The sequence below is a fragment of the Micrasema longulum genome, unplaced genomic scaffold, assembly GCF_059751315.1.
Source record: "Micrasema longulum isolate JH-2025_06_02 unplaced genomic scaffold, ASM5975131v1 h1tg000274l, whole genome shotgun sequence".
NCBI lineage: Eukaryota > Metazoa > Arthropoda > Insecta > Trichoptera > Brachycentridae > Micrasema > Micrasema longulum.
Genome location: NW_028277478.1, coordinates 1,559,076 through 1,583,086, shown reverse-complemented (window position 1 = coordinate 1,583,086; position 24,011 = coordinate 1,559,076). Strand labels below are relative to the sequence as shown.

Below are 24,011 nucleotides of genomic sequence, written 5' to 3'. Positions count from 1 at the left end.
GTCCCAGGACTGGAACTTTAAGACTAAAACTGATCATCTAATCTTCATGCATCAAAAAATATAAGGATACGCTGCAGTTTGTGCACCAATGCAGTGAATGTAGTGCGCTATGGATCATTAGGTCCGGTTTTTTATATTTATTTATTTTATTTATAAATCATGTAACACAAAGTATTTTAAAAGTATAATACGTTGAATTACATTCCTAGGAGTTACAACAACTCAGTTTGGGACATAAATGATATTATCATTTAGAAAATAACACATATTGAGAACAACAAAGAAACAAAGCAAATTTAGCAACTTAACTAAATATAGCACAACAATATACGCCAAAAACCTTTTCTTACACAAGCATAAAGCAAGCACAAGAATAAATATATATATAAAAAGCGCTTTTAAGAATAAATAAAAAGTAGTAAATCTACTAAGGGAGATAAGGTCGTTAACATCACATATCATGCAGATGATGCTGCCATAGTGATGATGAGAACATATCCATCTCAGTTAGTAAGCATCTGGATGCCTAAGAAATGTCGTATAGTATATCGTTTATAGAGAATACAACTGAAGGCGCGATGCAGAAGTCAAAATGAGGATTTGCACTATGTACATATGGTGATTAGTCATAAGGACTTTTCAAGAGACGTAATATTATACATGATAGATAAAGTAAAGACAGTAAAATGTATCGCTGATAGCCGGACACTAAATGCCGAACACTCTCCAAGTGGATTGAAAGGTCTGCTGACGAATGATAATAGTTTCCTTTATCCTGACGAGTTTTCTGTGGTTTCCTAGTCACTAGAGCAAATGCGGAGACGCTTCTTAAACAGCCCACAGCCGAAACATCTCACCCAATCCTTACATATTACTATTGTTACTTTAAAATTATCTTATTTTAAATTACAATATTTGAATTTGTCCAAATGTTCATAGACAAAAGACTGGATTTCACCCCCTTGGGGGTCATTAAGAGTAACAAATTACAACAGGGATGGAGAATACCTTAAATAAGGGAATATGGAAGTTAAGGCATTTACAGGGCTTATGACCTGTCATTGACTGGTTCAAGTGGCCACTTTACACACTGAGTAACATTCACCATTTTGCCTATGTTTGAGCATCCATATTTCTTCAATTCTTCCATCTGTTGATTTTATTCATTATTCATCTGTTGAATGTTACACAGTGTGTAAAATGGCCACATAAACCAGCCAACGACAGGTCATAAGCCCTGTAAATGCCTTAACTTCCATATTCCCTTATTCAAGGTATTCTCCATCCCTGTTGTAATTTGTTAATCTTATTTTAAATATTGGCTCCGGTGAAGATTTCCTCCATTTTCAATAATATTTACGCCAGTAATTATTAAAGAAATAATGTAAATCGTTGTTAAGTTGCAAGTCATAAAATAAACTTCAAGAGTTTGAAACAGAGATACGACGTTTTTATTTACGCAAAATTATATATGAAGTCCACATTTTAACACGCCCCTACTGGATTTTCTTTATAATATTAACTCTTGTGTGGCTGTGATGTCACACATAGGACACAAGACTTGAAATATCTCTCTTATTTTTTTAAAATGATAAATTCGTATTTTTTTTAATCTTCAAATTGACATGTTCACACCCAATTAGGTAAGTAAAATTTGTATAACTATGCTAAATGTTAATACAAAAAATATTTATTCTTGATACGCGAAGAATGAATGTCAACTAATTCAGCAACACATCTACACAGATACCTCATAACAAGAAAGACATAGACGCTGTGTTGTCTATAACAGATTCAACCTTCAGTCGGTTGATGTCAGTGGATGGGGGACGCACGCGCGTATAATGGGTGTCGTATTTGTGATTTTTAATTTATTTTGCTATAACAGGGCTAAATTATATGTTAATTTGCATAAATTATGGATAGAGAAGTATTAAACAGTATGACTCCTTTTTTTTCAAATGTCTGAAGTTTAAAATATTCTGTCTTTTGATAGTAGTAACACAATGTAATATCACCGCGCGCAAAGGAATTATTTACCACAATTTTTTATGAGTAAAAACATTTTTTTAGAGAAACTTTACGAAAATATCAAGTGAATTAAGAAAGTTTAGTTTTTAAATGATGTACTCTCTTTATTTTTTTAGCATATAGATTTCATAAATGCTTAATTGAATTTTTAAGATAAATTATAGGACTTAATAAAATTAATGATTTTGTATAGAATACACGTTTAAAGATTCATAGTCGCAATTAATTGTCTAAAACCGGTTAATTTCATTTAATAATATCTAATTGCCAATTGTGTTTTTGTCTCAAATCAATAATAATGGACCGAAAAATTAAAAAAAAAAGGTTTTATGGATATACTCGTACATATTTTTTAAAGTCTAACTGTTAGCCCATTTGCTTTCCATGCTTAGTGTCCTGATTTAATTCCCAATACGGACGGTATAAAATAATTATTTGAAAGGAGTTAAATGAATTTATGTCGTATTGTCTAACTCGCTCCTAAAATTTTGTGTGTAGTGTAATGTTAAGGTACAAAAGTTATAATTATATAATATATAATACTGTAAAAAGTACCTCATAGTCAATAAAAAATAATATAAGTGGGGTTGGATTTCTTAGGCAAAGTAAAGTAATTCTGTTTTAATATTAATTCATTTTTTCTCTTTTTTCCGAAAGAGTGAATTTTTTTAGGAAGAAAAGTAATTTATGACTCTTATCAACTCTTAAGCTATTTTTATGTAAAAAAATACGCTCATCGGTCACCCCGTTCCGACGTGAAAGAAACACAAACAGACCGACAAAGACACTTTCGCTTTCATAACAATAGAATCAATTTTTGTTTAGGATGATTTTTTTTGATAAATTAAAACAAGTGAAAGGAGAAACGCGAACTAATCATTTTACGCACATACTGGTTATTTCATATTATGGCAAAAAAGTCAAAGTTCACAATTATTTCGGAACATTTCCGATAACTATTAGAAAGTTTTTGATGTCAGACTGATTTATGCATATAAAATATTTCAAGCATAAAAGTAAAAACATCTATTCAAAATTATGCCTCGTTTTTTAATGGTCAACGCGTTTTTCATGCGAGAGGCCTCATATTTGATTTGTAACATGGTTGATAGATAACATAGATGTATTTAAAAACTGTTTTCAGTCCGAAATATTTCTTGGTCCTTTGATTGGCACATGAGGCGTAAGATTGATTATCTTTAATTTGTTTTACAAAAAACTATCTAATATTTTGGCGAGTACAATTGTTTGTATACTGCAATATTTCAATCTCATTTGATGAATTTATTATATAAATAAAACACGAGTGATACTTTGATCCACAAATTTGGAATATCCAGTGACCGGTTTCATCGCTTTCGCGACATCTTTGAGACTGGTATCTTTATTAAAAAGTTAAATGTATTTATACAGAACAGAGGTAAGGATACATAATTCAAAGTTATATGTAAGTAAATTAAATAAAGTTATTTTTATCTTAAGGATCATTATCAACAAATTTTCTATGGGTTAACGTTAGTTAGAATGGATATAATGCTTTTTTAATGAGTTTAAGTATTTTATTTTATTTTTGGTGTCTCATTCTTCGTGAGTGTGGTTTTGTAAATAATGATTTCTGAAAAACAAAGGGTAAAAAGTCATTAGTAAAATTATATTACAATGGGTAAAGTAATGGAGAATGCACATGTGTTATCTGTTTATTAAGTAATTCTACGTCGGGTTTATTTTTTAATCTATTAATTTCGAGAATTTCTAATTTGTCAAGTTTATGGCCTTTGGGTGCAATATGAATTATTTTTACATTATTTTTTAATTTGAAGGAATGTTTGTTTCCTATTAAATGATTGGCAAAATTTGAATTACCTTTATTATTAGACCATGATTGTATGTGATCTTTTATGCGTGTTTTGCAGGCTCTACCCGTTTGGCCTACGTAGCATGTATTCATTCATTCATTTGATGAAGCGAATAATTGATCATCTTACCTTTGTTTTCGAAAAAAATCTTCGTAATATTTTAGCGGGTTCACTATCAACCTACGGGTACTTTACTCAACCACTAACTCGACTTTAATACTCGTATCAATATCAAATTCCGTTTCCAGGCAAAATTTCCATGAAACCTTATAATAATAATATTAGGCTAATTTGTATAGCGTTATTTTTGAAAAAAATCACCTCAAAGGCGCTTTACAATTGTATACTTAAACTTACATTCGAACTCAGCTTAAATGACATACTATATATCTTATTTAAAATTGAAGGTATGATAAACTAAAGAAGTGAGTTTTTGTGTTGATCTAAACTGGCTGGTTGTTGATGATTCGTAAGTTTAAAGGCAATTGGTTCCAGGCAGAGGGGCCGGCAACGGCAAAAGCATGATCTCAGAATCTATTTATTTTTATATATTTACACTTTATATACAAATATAATTTATATAAATATAAGGGCAGGTATATTGCCTTAAATTATTTTTTTGCTACCTACTTAAACGATTCAGTTTGAAAAAATGACAAGTACATGAAAATATTGAATCTTACCATTTGATACAAAATTAAAAACAAAGATTAACAAAATAAAAATATACCAAAAATTAACACTAAACTATGAAAAGAGAAGAGGGGATGCGAATGAAAGAAGAAAGATAAAGAAACAACTCTTAAATTTAGATTGTGGCATTTTATTCTTGACTTAAATGTAAATAAAGAAGGGGCGTCTCTAACATTTGTGGATAGAATCGACAAGTTTTCCTCTGCCGGAATCCATTGCTGACTTATGAGTAGATTTTCTTTGACATGTATTTTCCCCAAAACAAAGGTTTGATAGGTATTTTGGAGCCATTTCATTAAGGTATTTAAGATGAAGAGACTTAAGTGTACTGAGTTGGGATGAATAACACTAGTCAACATGGTTTTTGTCTGACGAGTACTAATAGGTACATTAAATGCAGTTTTTTATCCAGTTTTTAAATATGTATTCAAAGTTTCTCTACCACCCACATAATTTCATAAAAGCCATGGAAAGTATTCCTGGTTTCATGCACCTCAAACAGAAGTTTCCAAAAACGGTTTCCTGAATCGGATTGTGGTCCCGTGGCTAGTGACACGGACTCACGGATCAGAGGTCCAAGGTTCGCATCTTATTTATACATATATCACTAATATCTTATTTATAATTATTATTATTTCTTAATTCTACAACATGTCAAAAATCTTTAAATTAAAAAAAAAAATGTACCACTCGTTTCAGGACCAGGCCGCGAAACGTCAGAGGAATATTTCTTATGGTAAACTATAAAAAAAAGAAAATTAGCGATATTGCGTTCTATATTCTCTGCCTACCCCATGGAGAAAGGACGTGATTATTTATTTGTTTATGTGTTTCAAAAAAAGGACAATTCTAAATCTCTTATATGAGAATTAATTTTATATGAATAATTACTGTCGGTACATATTTGGACGTTTGTGAGTAGTTTCGGCCATATTGAAGTAATGAATTTTAAAACATTACTCCTGGGGATCAGTTTTGCGTAGAGCTGTCGTGTAAAATTTCTTTATAAACTTAAAAATAATAATTATGAGAGCAAGTAAGTTATTTTTAAAAATATTTTAGTTGTTTGGTTTAAATGCTGTTTTTTTTAAATTTATTTTTGTTAATATATTGTATCGAAAAAATAACAACTTTTTTATTTCGCAATTCCCTGATGGTATAAATTCGTACCGCTATTTTCTTGTAGCATAAAAGATACGTAAGAGTTTTTAAGTTATAAATAACATACAAAAAATACATATTCAAAAGCTATGTTCTATATTTAGAAATCAAAGGGTAAAATGATATTATACGTCTACTCTCGATTCGAACCCCGCACCTTAAGTATCGTGGGCAAGTGTGTCAACCACTACACAACGAGGTGGAGGTTTCTTCACTCAATTTCCTTTTTCAGGATTTAAGCCTGAGAGGATCGATCAAGTTGAAAACGCTCGTCCAGGATTCTCGTTCTATTTCACACACATAACTGTATCCTTTATCAAAAAAATATCTCTGTTTTTAGAAACGGGATGTTTTTTATTTTCCATCATCATGTTTTTTTCAGCAATATTTGATTAACAAATTGCAGCAGGGATGAAGAATACCCTTAAGAAGGTAATTAGAAAGTCTAAGCATTAACAGGGCTTATGACCTGTCATTGGCTAGTTAAAGTGGTCACTTTACACACTGTGTAACATTCACCGTTTAATCTATGTTTGGTTATTCGTATTTCTTCGATTCTTCCATTTGTTGATTTAAGTGAAGTTAAAGAGCTGAAACTTTTATTGTTGCGAAGAGATTTATCTGACTGAATTACTTCACATACTAGGCAATGCCTGAAAACAATTTTCCAATTTTTATCAATAAATAGAAGAATTAAAAAAATATGAATGTTCAAACATAGGCAAAATGCTGAATGTTACACAGTGTGTAAAGTGGCTACTTAAAGCAGCCAATGACAGGTCATGAGCCCTGTAAATGCCTAGACTTATATATTACCTTCTTTAAGGTATTCTCCATCCCTGTTGTAATTTGTTGTAATATTAATAAAAAAGTGCTATATACACATACCATACTTAAATTGTAATAATTTTTATTTAATAAAATAACATATTATTTATTTGTTTATTTATATTGTTCATTAACGCCCAAAAGGCATTTACAAAAAATAAAAATGAATTACATGCTAACATACTAAATAATAAACAGAATATACAGAAAAAATATGTGAAATTAGTTAGAAAAAATACGATAAAAAGTTTTACAAAGTAAAACAAAAAAAAACAATAATAACAAAGGTTTGCAAGAAAAAACAGTAAGCATATAAACAAAAAATGCAAAGATATAACCTTATGAAATAAATTATGTAAGGCAAACAATAAATAAAGTGTTACGGTAAGCAAGAAAGACATTTTTAAGTTAAATTAATAAACAAGCAAGCGTATATTATCACGAAAAAATAAGAAATAAAAATACGTATCTATGAAATGCGTATTTGCCAATACTACAGTGCAATTTGATATAATGGTAAAAAATAAAAAAACAAGTATAAGGGAATAAAAATAAACAAGTAAGTATTTTTTTTAATTTATGAAATTGAATTGTCAATAATGGTTTTACGAGCAGCTACAAATAAACTTGATTATGTACAATGTAACTACTTTCCCAAATATAATTCTACATATGTAGGTGCGTTTAACTGTAAACAACATATTTCAATAATAAATTATTAAATGGCAACATTATTTGTGCGTGACATTATTTGAAAAAACCCGTTTAACCATGTTTGTATTGTTTTGTAGTCGTTGTAATAATATATGATTTTCCTTTATAGTTATTCGCCATACAATAAATGTGTGTGTGTAACGATGATTTCATATTAAAAGCCTATGATTTATAATGCCCAAATAAATATCAGCTTGTTTTCTATTTTAAAATAATCTCTAATAAAACTCAACAATATTCTGAATTCGTTTAATGCCTTGTAGACAAGGTCAGAATATTCCCCCTAGGGATAGGAATAGGATAGGAATAAACGATGTCATTTGTCAATAGCCGAGTTACTCTTTCAAAGTTTCCAATTTCATAGATCGCGAATTCAATTCTACTATTTTCACTTTTCAACTGTGATTTTATTTAATTTTTTCACTATTTTTTAATCAATCTCTTTATACGTCTTCTAACAGTAGAACTGACATTGACTTAATATGCATTTTAAAAATACTTAATGCTAGAGGGGATGTCGCATCTCTGTTGCAATATTTTTTTTTCATTTTCCCAACCAGATCACCAGAAGTTTAAATCTGCTGTTTATCATACCTTCTAAGAGCAACATTTGTTTACGCCCTTTATGACCAGTATGTGTAGATAAGTCAATTCATCATACTAGTTAGAAATGTTTGGAAAAGATCTTCCGGCTTTTTGTAGATCTTTTTGTCACTAAAACAGTGTAGGATGAAGATGGATTAGCATAGTTTAGTTCGAAGTTGATCGTGATTATGATTATATTGTATCTCTTCAATCTGTGCCTCATGTCTGAGGATGGTGATTACGCCTGACTCCAGGCATGGGTCGTCTGTGGACAGTCTTCCTCCATCTGGAACGGTCTTGTGCTCTTCTAAAGGCATTCGTCCGTTATGATTCTGATAACTCAGTGACTGTGCCGCTCCATCTTGTCGGTTGACGTCCACGCGACTTTGTCCCTTCGACACTTCCCAGGAGAACAGTTTTATTCAAACTATCAGAGTCTCCCCTGGAAATATGCCCAAAGAACTGCAGGATTCTTTTCTCGTACATGAATATCAGTCTTTCTCCTATGTCTATAAATTGTATACTATTATTTTATTGCCCTTGTTTGTCTTAGCTACATAGTTTTATATTCTTTTTGTTCAGTTTCTAAGACACACGTTTTTTCATGTAGATGTTTTAATTAGTTTAGGCCGTTTATGTATATAACGAATAAATAAATGTGTTGGAGAAATTATATAGAAAGCCATTGTTGGATTTTATTATTCATCCTCAAGACCATATCGTAAACACGAATGGTAGCAAAAACTGTATTTAATTGTATCACATTTAGCCGATGTCCATTTCAGTAATTTTATAAATCAACAGATTAAAAATTTGCCAAAATTTGGATTTTTAACATAAGCAAAATGGTACTTATTGTTTATAGTACTCATTTCCTTTCATTTCAAGGGACCTCAAATATTGTATGTGAACGTACTAATTACTATACTAAGTGGCTGACTTATCCACAACCGATTTCTCCTTTCAGGATTTTTACCGGAGAGTAGCCATCGAGTCAAAAACGCTTGACCAGAATTCTGGTTCTATTTTATACAGTTAACAGTATTCGCCACCAATTGTAAAAACAGGTGAAACAATGTATACTCAACACAAGGCCTCATAGAGTAAGGGATTATTAATTATTTTTTTCGAACATATATTTTGTATGAACAAATAAATAAAAAATAATAATTTAAAAAATCATTACAAAACAATTGTTTGATTTATTTTAATACATATCTCCACAAGAAAAATCAGTTTATTTAGGGTGCCAAATACATATAGCCATGGTTGCATACATTTTTTTTCTCAGTACAAATTTTGGCCCGTAATTTTTTTTATTAGCTGGAAGTTATTACTTTTAGCAATAAGCCCCTCAAAGTGCACTTGTTCTAGTACTTGAAGTTTGAAATAAATAAATAATAATAATAACACTTGTTTTAAAATACAATAGTTTTGCACTGATTGTGACCGTGGTCAGCGATATGACATCGTTAACTAATGATACTTGGTTTTTCATAGAATATCAAGAGAACCCTTCAACTGGAACCAAATAATTGAGAGGTCATTATTAGGTTTTATTGCCCGTGACTAATAAGAAGGCGTACCTCAAACAAATTTTTATTATTATGCTATAATAAAGTATTACACGAAAAGTTAAATTTTGAATTTAGCCGATTATAAGTTCAGTTTTTTGTTGTAAATAACTCACTATTAGAAAATGGAAGTCAAGTTGTCGTAGACCAAGTCTGGGAGGACCTCTGATTTGCGAGTCCGCGATACTACATATAAAATTCTAAGTTTTTTTATACACGTATCTAAACCCTTTAAAAATGATCTAACAATAAAAAATCTTTATTATAGCTATGTAAGGACCCATCTTGAATTTGCGTCTATCATTTGGAATCCACAATACATTACTTATACTGACAGGCTGGAGAAAGTACAACACAAATTTTTAAAACATTTGAATTTCCGATGCTCTCTTATATTTACAAATTGTGACTTATCTGCACGTTTTCACAAACTTATTAACCTCGAAAAAAGGAGAACATTAATGGATCTCACTTTCCTCTACAAAATTATTAAGTCCAACTGATTCTTCCCAGCTCCTAAATAAAATTCAAATTAACTGTCCATCACGTGCCCTACGAAATCACCCAACCTTTCGAATACCTAGCGTCAATACGAACTATAGTCAGAATTCGTTTTTACCTAGATCGTGTTCCACTTTTAACAGCTTTTTTAACCATATAGATATCTATCATACAGGATTACAATTATTAAAAAATAGTATATTGAAAGCTTTTGAATAAAACTCCCGTTGATCCATTTTTCTCTTACATTACTTCACATTACATACATTAATATTGTTAATTTTATTCTAATTTTTCTACTGAAATTTGTATTACTGTGAAAATCGCTTTACTGAAATTTCATCAACTACCTTTGCTTTAAAATCTTCTCCTTAATTTGTTTTTTCAAATTTTAAATGTTACTTGCTATACCTGTTATTGCTTCTTTTTTTTCTGCTGCATTGACATGTTTTTATACTTTTAAACTACTTTTAATTATTTTTATTGTATATGTATATAAAATCAATAAATTGAAGATGTTTTTTAAATTGACATAAATTAATTTTATTATTTAAAGATTCTTCTCATCGTTTCTTTGAATCCCTTAAAATATGTATGTGTATATTTAGGTTTTTCTTTTTAAAAAAATGTTATTTTTTTATTTCATTTTTACATCTAAGCATGTTTTTCATTCTTTATTTTAATTCTTACTTTTAATAACTTTTACATTTTTTTTTCATTTTTTTATTTTAATTTTAATTTTTAAACAACTTTTTTTTAGGTATATTTTCCTTATTTTTTTTGTACTTTAATAAATAACTTGACATATAATTACTTTATAATATGGAAACTTTACTGGTTTATTAGAGTTAAGTATAACTGTGTAAAATATAAAACTATGTAACTGAACTGTATGTTTCGTAAATATTTTTTTTATTTTTTTTTAAACTTGCTACGAGAACATAATCCAGTTCAAGAGCGGTTAGTATCGGTATTAAAAAAACAAATACAATCATCACTATTACCATTTTTCAATTCCAGTGATAGGTAACCTACGTCAGGGTATCAGAGGTGACACGCCTAGACATTTTGGTCGACACGCATCGTTTACGAGGATCTACCTTAAAAGAGCTCTTCTTTTTTATACCACATTTTATCGGCCCTGCGGGCCTCAATTTATTGGCCCTGCGGTACTCAGTTTATCGGTATTTCGGGCCTCGGTTCATTAGGATTTCAGGCACCGCGAAATATAGTCCCTTTAGGCCTAACTATTTTTTTTTTGTTGTTCACAGCAATCTAAATGTAATTAAATATAGAATCTGTCTCTTAGAATAATTCTACCAAAATTTAACAACAATGTTTTGAGTTTGTTCAAACTTTTGTAGACAAAAACTGGATTCAGACCCCGAGGTAGTTGTTTATGTCAACATATTACAACAGAGATAGAGAACATTTAAGAGACGTATTCAGGCGTTGCCTAGTATGTGAGTGAAATAATTAAATCAGATGAATTTAAAATACATCAATAAAGGTTTCAGCTCTTTAACTACACAAACACCAAGAGATGGAATAATTGAAGAAATATAAATGTTTACATATCGGCAGAATGGCGAATGTTACACAGTGTGTAAAGTGGCCACTTAAACCGGCCAATGAGTCATAAGCCCTGTAGATGCCTGGGGTTCTATATTCTATTCTCTAAAATATCCTCCATCTCTGTTGTAATATGTTAAAATTTACTAACCTGCTTTTCTTCCATTCTTTTACTAGCTTATTATATAAGTACTTGATATTTTTGTCTTTTTTCATAATTTATTTTTGTATTATATATTTAGTAGTCACTGTAATTTGGCAAATTATTTTATAATTTTAATTGTTTCTCCATAAACCATATCTCAATAATCATTTCAATCATGCTTTTGTATTATTTTCTATCGATTTCCATGATTATTTTATTTTGATCACATGATTATGTATTTAACTAAATTTATAAATTTTAAATAATTATTGATTGATTTGGTGTTTATTTTATAGAACTCTATATTTAAACTTATAATATTAGAAATCAAACACTGATTTGAGTCTACTGAACACTTCATTTTATTTATACAAATATAAAAATAAAAACTTCGTGACAATTGTTTCGCCTTGTTAGGACATTTTCCATTCGTTTGAAAATGCCCTAACAAGGCGAAACAATTGTCACGAAGTTTTTATTTTTATATTTGTAAAAATAAAATAAAGTGTTCAGTTCTCTCAAATCAGTGTTTGATTTCTAATATTATAAGTTTTAATATTTATATCTGAATATTTCTTTATGTCATCTTCTTTGGAATATTATTATTTATTATTTAAAAAAAAAAAAAAAATTAAAAAAAAAAAATTTCATTTATTTAACTACTTTTTTTTTGTTAATTATTCTAGCTTAACACGGAAACATCCTAAGTCGTAATAAGTTTATGAATATGTAAACGAGTGTAATTTTGAAAAAAAATGAATAAATGAAAAAAATACGTCAAAAATCACATAACATTTATAAATAAAATACATTAAATTATTTCCCATAAAGTTTGATTAGTAAACAGTTATCATTGTTTTTTTTTTAAAAGGAATAACCGGCTAAGCCTCTATTTTAAAGGCTAGTTGAAGGTCGAAAAGAAAGGATATGAAACGAATTTATGAATAATACACCACAACACCCAGACCAATTGAGAAATAATCTTTCATAGTTTTTTCTCCCAACTGGCGGAAATCAAACCCGCGACGCCCGTTTCACAGTTGACCGTCTAACCAACTGCGCCACGGACTTTGTAATTTAAAATAAAAGTGGCGAATTACTTCACAGAACACCCAGGCTTGAGAAAAATCACATTTATTTTTTGCGTTTTCACCGGGAATCGAACCCGGAACCTTCCGTATGTCAGTCATGGGTCTTGACCACTACACCGCGGAAGCCGCCTTATGAAAAAAAATTTTTTTTTTAACTACTCTCCTAAATATTTCGTTTTCCTGGATGCTGTCCTGATGCTATTTAAAATTTAGGAATAATCGGATATATTATGTGGTCCTTATACATTTGGAGTAAACAAACATATTCATGTCTATGTATTTTATTATATGACGTATAATGCAGTCTGTAGTACTAACTATGCACAGCACTCTTTCTTCTATCGTTCTTAATCAAACTAAAATGCTTTTTTTTATCTATTGATATATTCAACATGTCCCTAAATTTATTTAAAAATAAACTAAAACTCATTCTTTTTTACTGCGATACGCTCCCACTTGTTACTTAATGATGCTTACGCTTACACACATGAACACTTACTCCCACAAAAATACACACCTCTACACACCTTATCATACAAATACACACAAACACACCCTTTTGCTGTACCACAATTTAATATTTATGATTTTTATTTAGAAACTTTGCTGGTCTGTCTTAACCGTATCTTTTTTATGTTATTATATCGTTGTCAACTGTTTGTCGCTGTAAAATAAATAAATACGAAAAATGTACTAAAGAATTAAAAAAAAGAACACTCGTACGTTTATCGACAAATAAAATCCTTGGCATATATTAATTTGTATGTGATTCATATGGATTTGTAGAAGTAATGATGTAAAAAAAATAACAGTGCACAATAATTCAAAGAAAACAAATAAAAAAATTACCTTCAGACATTCATTAATTAAATTAATTAATATTCTTTTTTCGTATTTTTGCATTATTTTTTACTCAATAAAACACTTATTAATTTACAAAATTCTTTCTTTTATTTATAAATATATTTAACATTTAACAACAGGTACATATGAAAATAAAAACAATTGTAAAACATGTCATGAGCTTAAAATAATATTTACAAATTTAAAAGCATTCATTTATGGTTTTAAAATGGTTGACAACTGAAGACCTAATGGCAAGATCACGCTTTCAAAATATTTATTTTGTAATATTATTGTTCTTTTCATAAGAAACTGATTAGATTTTAAAACTGTAGTATGTATAACGTATTGATCACAAAGGCATCGAGATTTTCCTGCTATGTTGAGCTTTTAATTAATTTTCGTTGGATACAGAGTGCATAAATTAGTTCAAAATAAATTAAGTTTTGTCAAAAATGTTATTAGGTATTTTTTTTTAAATTTATTTATTTGTCAACATTACAATACATTTTTCAGTAATAAACATTAAAAATTAAATGATTTAAATCCTACAAAAACATTTATTGCGACTTGTTTGTGAATATGGTCTAAACTATAAAAAAATACAATGAATTGGACCAATACTTAAAGTAATGCTTCGTAGTCTCCCCACTTTCTCTCCCTCAGGAGAGACATGTCTCAACATTGTTTCAATGTATTAAGGTACTGGACATTAGACAATTTTTTTAAAAAGAGTCACGGACACATTTCTGGTCAGCGGTTTCAAAAAGAGATCCCAGCAGAATTCTCGTACGAGGTTTTCCTGTAATTTCAATAATTGAATATCAAAACATGTACGACTTTTGCGCAAAAAAATGTCTCTTTTGTCCTCAAGGGTGTTCAACATCCTGGATGAACATATTAAGTTGTTCAAAACGAAAGCCTGTTACAGGAAGATTTTAAAAACCACAGATACGCTGTTCTGTGGCTAGTGTTTGTATGAATCAGATTTAGTCGGTTACTGACAGTGATGGGGGACGCACGCATGTAAGATGATTGGCGTATTTAGGATTTCTCTCTAATTAATAATGCTCTATAATTTTTGTTTATTTTTATAAATTATGCAAAATATTTTTTTAAACTGTGTCTATTTTTTTTTTAACGTGGAGTTAAGAGAAGTTTTAAAATTATTACTATTAAATTGATGTAATACGATGCAAAGCCTCAGTAATTTTCGGACTGGCCCAATTTTAAGTTCTTTCCATGAGATTTTCAACTATTCAGTAAGCAAATAAATAAATAAATAATCGTCTCATACTTAAATTAATCATAAAAAATACTTTCATAACACTCATTTCATTCTCTCATTTCAATTGAAAGAATGAAATGACTCATTTCAATTGAAAAGACGTTTCGACAATCTCCAATCAAATTTTTGGTATGTAGCTTATTCCCAGAACTTAAATTTCAAAATAATCAAAGTGGTGAAACATTTGTTTAACCACCTCCCAACTTTTCTGTCTACAAGTTTCAAGACGTACCCGTCTCTTCATTAGGACACTAATTACACTCAAATGCCCATTCCGGTATTAAACGTCAACATAATTGTTGCATAAAAATACATTGATAGCTATATTCATAGCCCATTACACAAATTCATACCTCTCCCGTTGAAACTATCCTGTTTTTCAAACTATTGTTCCCATAAGATTTTACATTTTAAAATTAAAATCAGTAGCATAATCACAAATAACTATCGACGTGCTAATAAGCGACGTGATAACAATTTCTCACTATGGTTGTGTATCGTATTCGCGATCACAGAGGAACATCCATGAACATCTAATATTAAATGTCAAAATATTTACGTTTCGCAAAGTATAATCCTGCTGCGCAATCACATATTTAATTTTTACCGGTGTAAATATAACGAAAATTTAAAAACGGCTATTTTGATTTATTTATCATGCTTTTCATTGCATTTAGCCAACGGTTGGCAACCCAAATGCCAAGAAAAGCAGTCGCCAAAGTAATTATAATTTTCTTTTCACTTTTTTGTGTAAGATACTTTTGACTATTCTGCAAATGCAATATATTGAATTATTTTTTATAGTAAACTCTATTTTTTCGCCAGTGAACTGTTTATTTACGAGGAAAACAAAATCAAACCGAAACGAGCGTTGACTTATGACTGCGATAACTTAAGCACGTTCATTATTGTTCATTGTGATTGCTCAAATCCTTAGCATGTTTTTAAGCACGTCGATAGTTATTTATGCTTGAGCTACAAGGCACGTTCGTGTAAGTTTCCAATTCTTCTAACCTTCTAATCACCGGTTTTTTCATTTTTGTAAATATAATTAGTGCCCTGATAGGTACGTACTAAACATTTTATTAAATGTTCGATAACAAAGGAAATTTACTTTACGGAAAGGTTTACTTGCCAACTAAATAAAATCAAATGTGCTTTTTTAATTTGTTGCAACAGAGAGGGAAACATTTTGTCTAGACACTTACAGGGCTTATGAGCTGTCATTGGCCGGTTTAAATAGCTACTTTACTCACTGTGTGGCATTCAACATTATGCGAATGATTAAACATTCGCATTTCCTTTACTCTTCCACCTGTTGACTTTAGTAAAGTAAAGGAGCTGAAACCTTTATCATTTGGGAAAGATTCACCCGGTTGAACCAATTTACCCACTAGGCAACGCCTGAAAACAATTTTCCAATTTTTGTACTTCTTATACAAGTTCGTTCAATATTTCTAAATTATTTAAATGAAACACACTATAAGGACACTAATCAATTCTGTATTACCCAAAATCAGGTTGGTATTTTCATGGAGCTAAACTTATACTGGAATTAAAAAAATATTTACAATAATAACTAAGAGCAAAAAAAAGTTTTTTTTCCCTGTTATAAATACTTAAATTAAAAAATAAGTTTCACAATAAGTAAAATCGCTGATGCCATTTTATTATTATTGGGAATATATATGAATAAACAAACAGCAAGACTTTTAATAAGAAAAAAAATAATTAACCCATAAATTGTAAGAAGAGTGTGAAATTTAGCAGGCCAAAATGCAGTACCCTGAGGTATGCCAAAATATTTTTTTCATTGAATTTGAGATTAACTTTTTTGTTTAGTCATACATTGTTGTTTTTGTTTTTTTTTTACTTTTCGAAAAATGTTTGCAATTTCAATACATAATTTTAAGGTTTATTTTAACGTCAATTGTCTCAGATACAAACCCTACAGAATTTTTTCGCATGTTGGTTGGAAATGTGGGATCAACAATTAGTATTCAGATGTTAATCTTAACATATAAGTAAAAATTCAAACCCCTGTTTATTTGCGTTTCAATAGAATTGTAAAACATTTAAACATGTATTTAAATCAGTGAAGAACTTTGATGGAAAACAAAAAGCAATTTGTAATAGAGTATGAATCAAATATCAGACTTCTGATCTGAAGTCTGCAACACTACAATAGAGCACAACCTAATTCGACTTCTATTGCAATAAACGTTTTTTTCTGAGTTTATTTTTTATTCGTTAGTGCTATAACTGTAGCAAAAAGAGCAAAAAAGAATCCAGCTAGTCCAGTTGATCCTACGAGCAAAACTAAAGTCCCCATCAAAACAGGTACCAGGGTAAAGAATTTGAGTTTATAGGCTAGAAGAAGAGGCAGCATGTATTTCTTCAATTTCTTCTTAACGTGGCCTTTCTTTCTTCCGTCTTTTGCAAATTCGTCTGAAGCCTCTTCCAGCATCTTCATGTAAGCTGGAAGAATTGGCTCGAGGGATGTTGATGAAGAAGAGTTATCTGGAAGACAACATTATTAAAATAACTATGATATCCTATTCGTTAATTAAAAATTTGTTATTTTATTTAAATATTGGTATTAATTTGATTGTGTTATTTGAAGAATCACGGATACTTTAGATGTTTTCTGTAATGAAGTCAAATAACAGGTTTTACTTTGAATACTTTCTCATTAAACTGATGGGTGTGTATTTTTGTTAGAGCAAGTGGCCACCTTTGACTTCAATAAATATTGCTCACTGACATCTAGCAATGCAAATTACTTTTAAAAATAATTACTTTTATATCTTTAGGGATTTTAAGATAGTTCTAATGAATGATTTTTATGCTTTTTATGCTGCTGGGTTAAACTATGTCTCGGTACAACCACCCTAAACAATTATACTGTCCGTTATGAGAGGATTTGCTTAGTTAACTTTATTACCTAGGCATTCACAGGACTTACAACCAGTCTTTGACTGTTTCAAAATTACACTCTGCGTAACGTTCGCCATTCTGCTTATGTTTAATCGTCAACATTTTTCAATTCTTCCAAATGTGGATTTTTTAATTTAGACCAATACAAAACATTGTTGGGACGATAGTAAACAGTTGAGATTTGACCAGCAATTAAATCTGGAATCCCTACAAAAAAGCTGGTGCTAATGCCATTGTTCCCGATATTACAGTTATAATTACTGTCTGGGTTAGTGATACAAAATATATATTTTTTTATATAAGGCAGTTAAGGAACTAAAAGTTACTAAAATTTTTTTTTTTTTTTGTGTACCTTCTGAATACATATTGTACGTTACAACACTATAATTAAGTAGAAAGATAGCTAAACTTGATGTATCACATTTATTAGGCAGATTTAGTTATTTATATCACTGTATTCATTTCAATGAGATCAATAATCTGGCAAAATATGGTATGTCTTAGTTAAATACTCGCTATGTCACTTTATAATATGTCTATTTTTCTATTTCCAAAGATTGCAAATTGAGATATGTCACTAAACAACTAACTTGACATGTCAATAGACGTAATACATTATTATTTGGAAACGGAGTAATGGTTGAATATTTATGACACGTTCAACACATCTTATTTTGCCGATATTGTTTTTAATGTCAAAATATGATACGTCAATTATGTATTTAATGTTTTGCCGTAATTGTTTTTGATGGCAATATATGATATGTCCAACATACGAGATATTGTTTTGTCAACCATTACTCTATGTCTAAAGATGGTATGTCATTGTCTGTTAAAAGATAGCTAAATATGTTACGTCAAGCCTATCTTGTTTTTACGTCTTTATTCTAGATAACTAAATTTGGTATGTCAGGGAATTCCGGAAAAAAATAACTTTTTCAGCATTTTGTGTCAACACGCAATGGTGAAAAAAAAACCCAGAGGAAAAAATGTTCGATGCATCTACTGACACTAGGAAAAGGTTTGTGAGTTAAAATTTTCACTTTTCAAAGCCTATCAGACTTTGATATGGCTTTCTTTCAATATCTAAAAAAAGTGACATTTATCATACTTGGCCATCTTTCCACTAAATTTTTACACAGTGAATTTTGTCTCGGGTTCAATTCTTGATATTTATTTTAAACAATGTTTTAAAACTAGAATATTATGCATACAGTTCATATACATAGAAGAGCGGACATATTGCCATAAATCAATTTCTTCCGATGTATCTACCGAAATCGTTGAATTTGAGAAAACACGTAGTATGCGAGCATATTATATTGTAGGTGTATTAGAATATAACCCAAAGATTTTTTTTTTTTTTTAACAAAATAAACTAAATATCTACAAAATACTATGAGAAAAGGAGGGGGTAAAAGTGGTAAGAAAGTAGGGAGGAGTATGGATAACTCAAGTATTCAGATCGTAATATTTCAGTCGTGCTTTAAATGTGAATAATGAAGTGGGGGGCGTCTCTGATTTAAGTTGGTAGATTTTTATCGAGCAGCTACTACTGTGAAAGAGAAAGTGAAAAAAATAGAGCGGCGAATGGATTTTGAAAGGGTTCTTTCGTTACAAGAATGAATATATAGCCTATGAATTATTCCAAATATTGTGAAAAGGTGATAAAATGCTAATGTTTCTTCTATAGCTGATACTGAGCCAGGGTAGTTGAGTGAGGTATTTGGTAACGTGTTCAAATTCGCGACAATTTAAGATATAACCTATACAAAACCTTCAGCAATTGTTCCAACTTATCAAGAAGTTCAGAATAAGCATCTGGGTAACATACATCTGCATAATCGAGGAGTGAAAGAAGTATGCTCTGGACAATGCTTGTTCAGCATTGATTAGAAAGAAATTCTGTAATCTTTTATGTGAGTGCAAACTGCTTTAAAGTTTGAGACTAACTCCATCCACTGAATCGTGCCACCCAAAATACTTATGTATGATAAAATCAAAGAATTTTTTTTTCTTTAAGTCATAAATGGAATATTCGTGTCATTTATTTTGAAAAGAGAGAGTGTGAAAAATCCACTTTAGAATGCATTTTTGTACCACCAACAGGATTTATGAGACGTCCAATTTTTTTTTTCTATGAAGAGCTATGCTCGAGTGACATTACTTAATGTGCCCTTCGGGTTGAAAATGGCTCAAACAGGGGAGGTTTAGGTTGTTGGAAAGGGAAAATAAAAGTGGACAAAGAACCCTCCCTTGTCACACACCTGCGGTAAGATCAATCCAATTAAAAAGAATATCTGACATTTTAACGCTTTGCCGATAGTTCCCTTTCTGTCAGCAATTTGGCATCCATGCTAGGTGGTAGTTTTATTTTTTTTATTGTTGACGTACGGAAAATGCATAATTTATCTTATGCACTGTATTTATGACGATAATGGGTCAGGCGAAAGTGGATATTGGTTTTCGGGTGAGTCTCATATATTTGTTTGACATATTTACAAATTCAATATATTGTTTAAGGTGCAACTGTCCATAAAACTCATGGTGCTTACAATAATTTGTTGAATTGGTATATGGATTTTCTTGATACGGTATTTGATATTCAAATTTATTGATTTCTTGAATGGATGTTTCAAAGTAGATGAGGTGGAAAATTCAAAAACAACATTTGATAAAAGAGTGAATAAAAATACAAGTGTTTTAAATGTGTTTATTGTACATGTTAAAAATATTAAGTAGGTACCTATTAAATAAATCTAATTTATTATGACACTTAAGAAATAAGTTATTATAATACGAAAATAAATACACGATGGTGAATGTATAAAAAAACAAAATTACATGATTAAAACTAAAAATAAATATTAAAAATTAAAATAACAACATAAGGGTAAATTATTTAACAATTCACGGGCCTTACTTATTTACCGGGTATAAAATTACTTTAATAAGGTAAGAGAATCATCCTTATTCTACTATTACAATAAGGATGTTATTGCTATCCGTATTCTACCCTATGCCTAGGCATAACTTTATACCAAGTTTATAAGTAAGGCCCTTTCTAAAACTATTTAAAATAGATATTTCAACCCGTAGCTTGAGGATCTTTTCATATAAAATACATATTAATTATATTGTTTATTTACAGGTAGAAAATGTTATGTAATTTAATTTTGAGGTAATTGATTAACATCTTTCAAGAAACAATATTTAAGTAATGACCAAAACATTAAAAATATTACAATACACATGTGCAGTTTTGTGAGCAAAAATATTTAAAATATTTTTGAATATTTAATTATTAAAAAGGAAAAAAAGTGTTGGTAGAAGTAAATAAAGTCATTTTTTTATGGTATTTAAAAATAGATTTAAAATCTCATCAAATAATATGTAATTCACACAGACTTTCGAGTGAATCAGAGCATGTCAGTAGACATGAGACATTCTTAAGTATTTTCAAATATTTTTTTATTTATTTATTTATTGTATTTTCACCTGATCATAAGCTTATTACATATCGTTTACTTACGAACCTTATTAGTCAAGTTATGTTGCAATTTAAGTAGGGTAGTGACAAATATTTTTTTCCGTTATTTCTGAGTTATTTTTTAATCTATTATTTGAGTTTTGTATGATGTTTATATTTCTAATAATGATTTGAAAAAACTTTTGAAATTTATTGCATCAAGAGGGTAAAACATTTTTAAGGGAGATTTTTTCTGTTCTTTATGTTCAGGCGGATAAATAATACAGTTCTGTCGGTAAAATAGAACCACAACCCTAAACAAGTGTTTGAGAGTATTTGGCTGCTCTCAGGGTAAAATTCTAAGGAAGTGGAGTGGAGTGAAGTATGCCTCGTGTACGGTGATTGACGCTTTCGCCTACTTTTCTTGAAGTCCTTGGTTTGATACATTGCTCTTAAAGGATTTTCGCACTACATAATTAGATTGTTCCTGGTTACGTTATACTGATCACCTTCTCTTCATTTAACAGATGATCAAAATAAGCTGTATTTGATTGGGTGCGGAAAGGGAGGTGATGACGATAAAGGAGAGAATAGAAAAACCTAAGTTTTCACAAGGCCTATTAACCTATTAGTGATATGTTTAAGTGATCACTTAACGTACTGTGTAACATTCACTATTTCTCTACATATGTTTGAGCACCTATTTTTCTCAACTTTTCCACGTGTTTCGTAAAGAAAAAAAGCTGAAACTTTTATTTATATGGGTGAGATCTATGTGGTTTGATTATTCTATTTTGAGGTCCTAAATTTTGTCCAATTTTAGATAATCTAACAACATTCTTAATGTGTGGTTGCGTTGTTACACTTTGATCATCGTCTCATATCAGATTAAAAATGTGAAAAAATTATCATAAAATTTAGAACATATTGTAATTTTGATACATTTTTTTCACTCAGTTTCTGCATCTAAATACTATAATAAAATCGTACAAATACCGCTATCATATTTGTAAAGACGGCCTAGATTCTGAAGGGAATCTAATTATTTGTCTTAATTATTGAGAATCAATTATATTTCTGATTCAGAACCTACGCCCAATTGTGCTCAGTATTGGGGGCGTAACAGCTTTTTTATTGTGCGTCACCACAGAAAATAATTTTGAATCAGTTGAGTGTAATTGAAGTAAAAAAATCTATGTTTTTTTTTTGTTTAGAATTGTATTCGGATTTTTTTTGCACCACAACAGGCCAGTAGGTAATTTACGGAATACCTTGGTTTGAAAAAAAACACATTTTTTAATTTTTGTGTTCTCACTGGGAATCGAACCCGGAACCTTCTGTGTGTGAGTCAAGCGTCTTGACTACGGAGGCCGCTATTTTTGACATCTGTTCTCTAATTCCCGGAATCTGGTTATAATAATGAAAATGAGACTTTAAAAAAATATAGAAAGGATGGGTGCCATAGTAACTGGACAATCTAAATCTTTTTTTTTTTTTTAAATCTCAAATATAAATAAATCTCGTATTTTATATATACATTTCATCATTCTGTCGGTCCAAGCGCATAAAGAATACAGTTCGTGAACTTGAATTCAGGACGGGTGCTTTTGATTCAATGGTAACTGTCAAGTAAAAATACTGAAGAAAAAAATCATGTGGAGATAAATCCGCCTTACATTGTAGTGGTTATCACGTTCGTCTACCATGCAACATGAGATATTGATAAAAATGTGGTTTACACTGCATCATTTTATGTTCGTGGACTGGCGCTTGAAGGGTGAGGCTGATCACTTTTCCTTCACGTAAGAAATTATCGATATACGCTTCATTTAATTAACTAACACAGTGGCTTGTCCACCATCGTGTGCGGACGGAGTATGTTGACTCTACCAATGCAGTGTCTTATGTACCATCAGGTGCAGATTAGGGTTTAATGATGATATTGATGATCATATTTATAATATTTTAATTTCTTCATTTACAGTCACCGCGTTTGCATACCATGCAAGATGTCTCAGGTTCGATCCTCGAAAGCTTTGACATAAAATATTGATTTAAAAGGGTGTTTTTTAATTAAATATTTAAAGTCGTCAGTGCAGTGCTCTTTGCACCATTAGGTGCATTTAGGGAAAAAAAATGTTGCTGTTGAAAAACAGCCCGAAAGAGCTCTCCGTTATCTGGTAACCTTAGCATATTTGTGCTGAAATAAGATAATCCAGAAGTACATCATTTGCATTGGATTGAGGAAAAAAGCGAAGTTAATTTTTCACTGACTGATATTCAATTGATTGGACATGATCAGTTCGCTAAAATGATAACAAAACTTTTTAAAAGCCTTAAAATTATTTTTGGAAGCCACCAGATCTGTATATTTAATCTGTATATCTATCCGTGGACCTATAACGAGGCCACATAAGACCATAGAATGTGTTCAGAAGGTTTATATCCGCTGCAGCACGAAGAAGAATCAACAATATCAAAAACTAATGTTTTTTTATTAAATTTACGATAATCTATTAAAAACCGCGTAGTCCTGTGATCATTTATAATTCAAGGATATTTTGAGTACTTACGGATTGAATAAAAAAAAAAGAAATATGACTCTCCCAGAAGGAACGATCGCATCGCGGTTGCCAAGCATCAAGAAGAGCATTATAAGACTTTTTTTTACCGATTGAGACATTCTTTCAGTTGGGAGTAGACGAACGACGCCAGTAACGGAA

The 24,011-nt window shown here is 30.3% G+C and overlaps 1 protein-coding gene across 2 annotated transcripts in view; it reads right to left on the bottom strand.

Moving 5' to 3' along the window:
* The window catches only part of LOC148282977 (uncharacterized), a 61,719-nt gene that overhangs the window by 20,227 nt on the left and 17,481 nt on the right, over positions 1–24,011 (bottom strand). Inside the window, exon 2 of one of the 2 annotated variants that reach the window (XM_088224236.1) lies at positions 16,366–17,402. The exons of the other annotated variant lie outside the window; for it this stretch is intronic. Within the exon in view, the coding sequence (XP_088080362.1) occupies positions 17,119–17,402 (284 nt within the window). The 3' untranslated portion in view covers positions 16,366–17,118. Of the gene's footprint in view, positions 1–16,365; positions 17,403–24,011 lie in introns of those variants that run through there. 2 annotated transcript variants of the gene reach the window in all.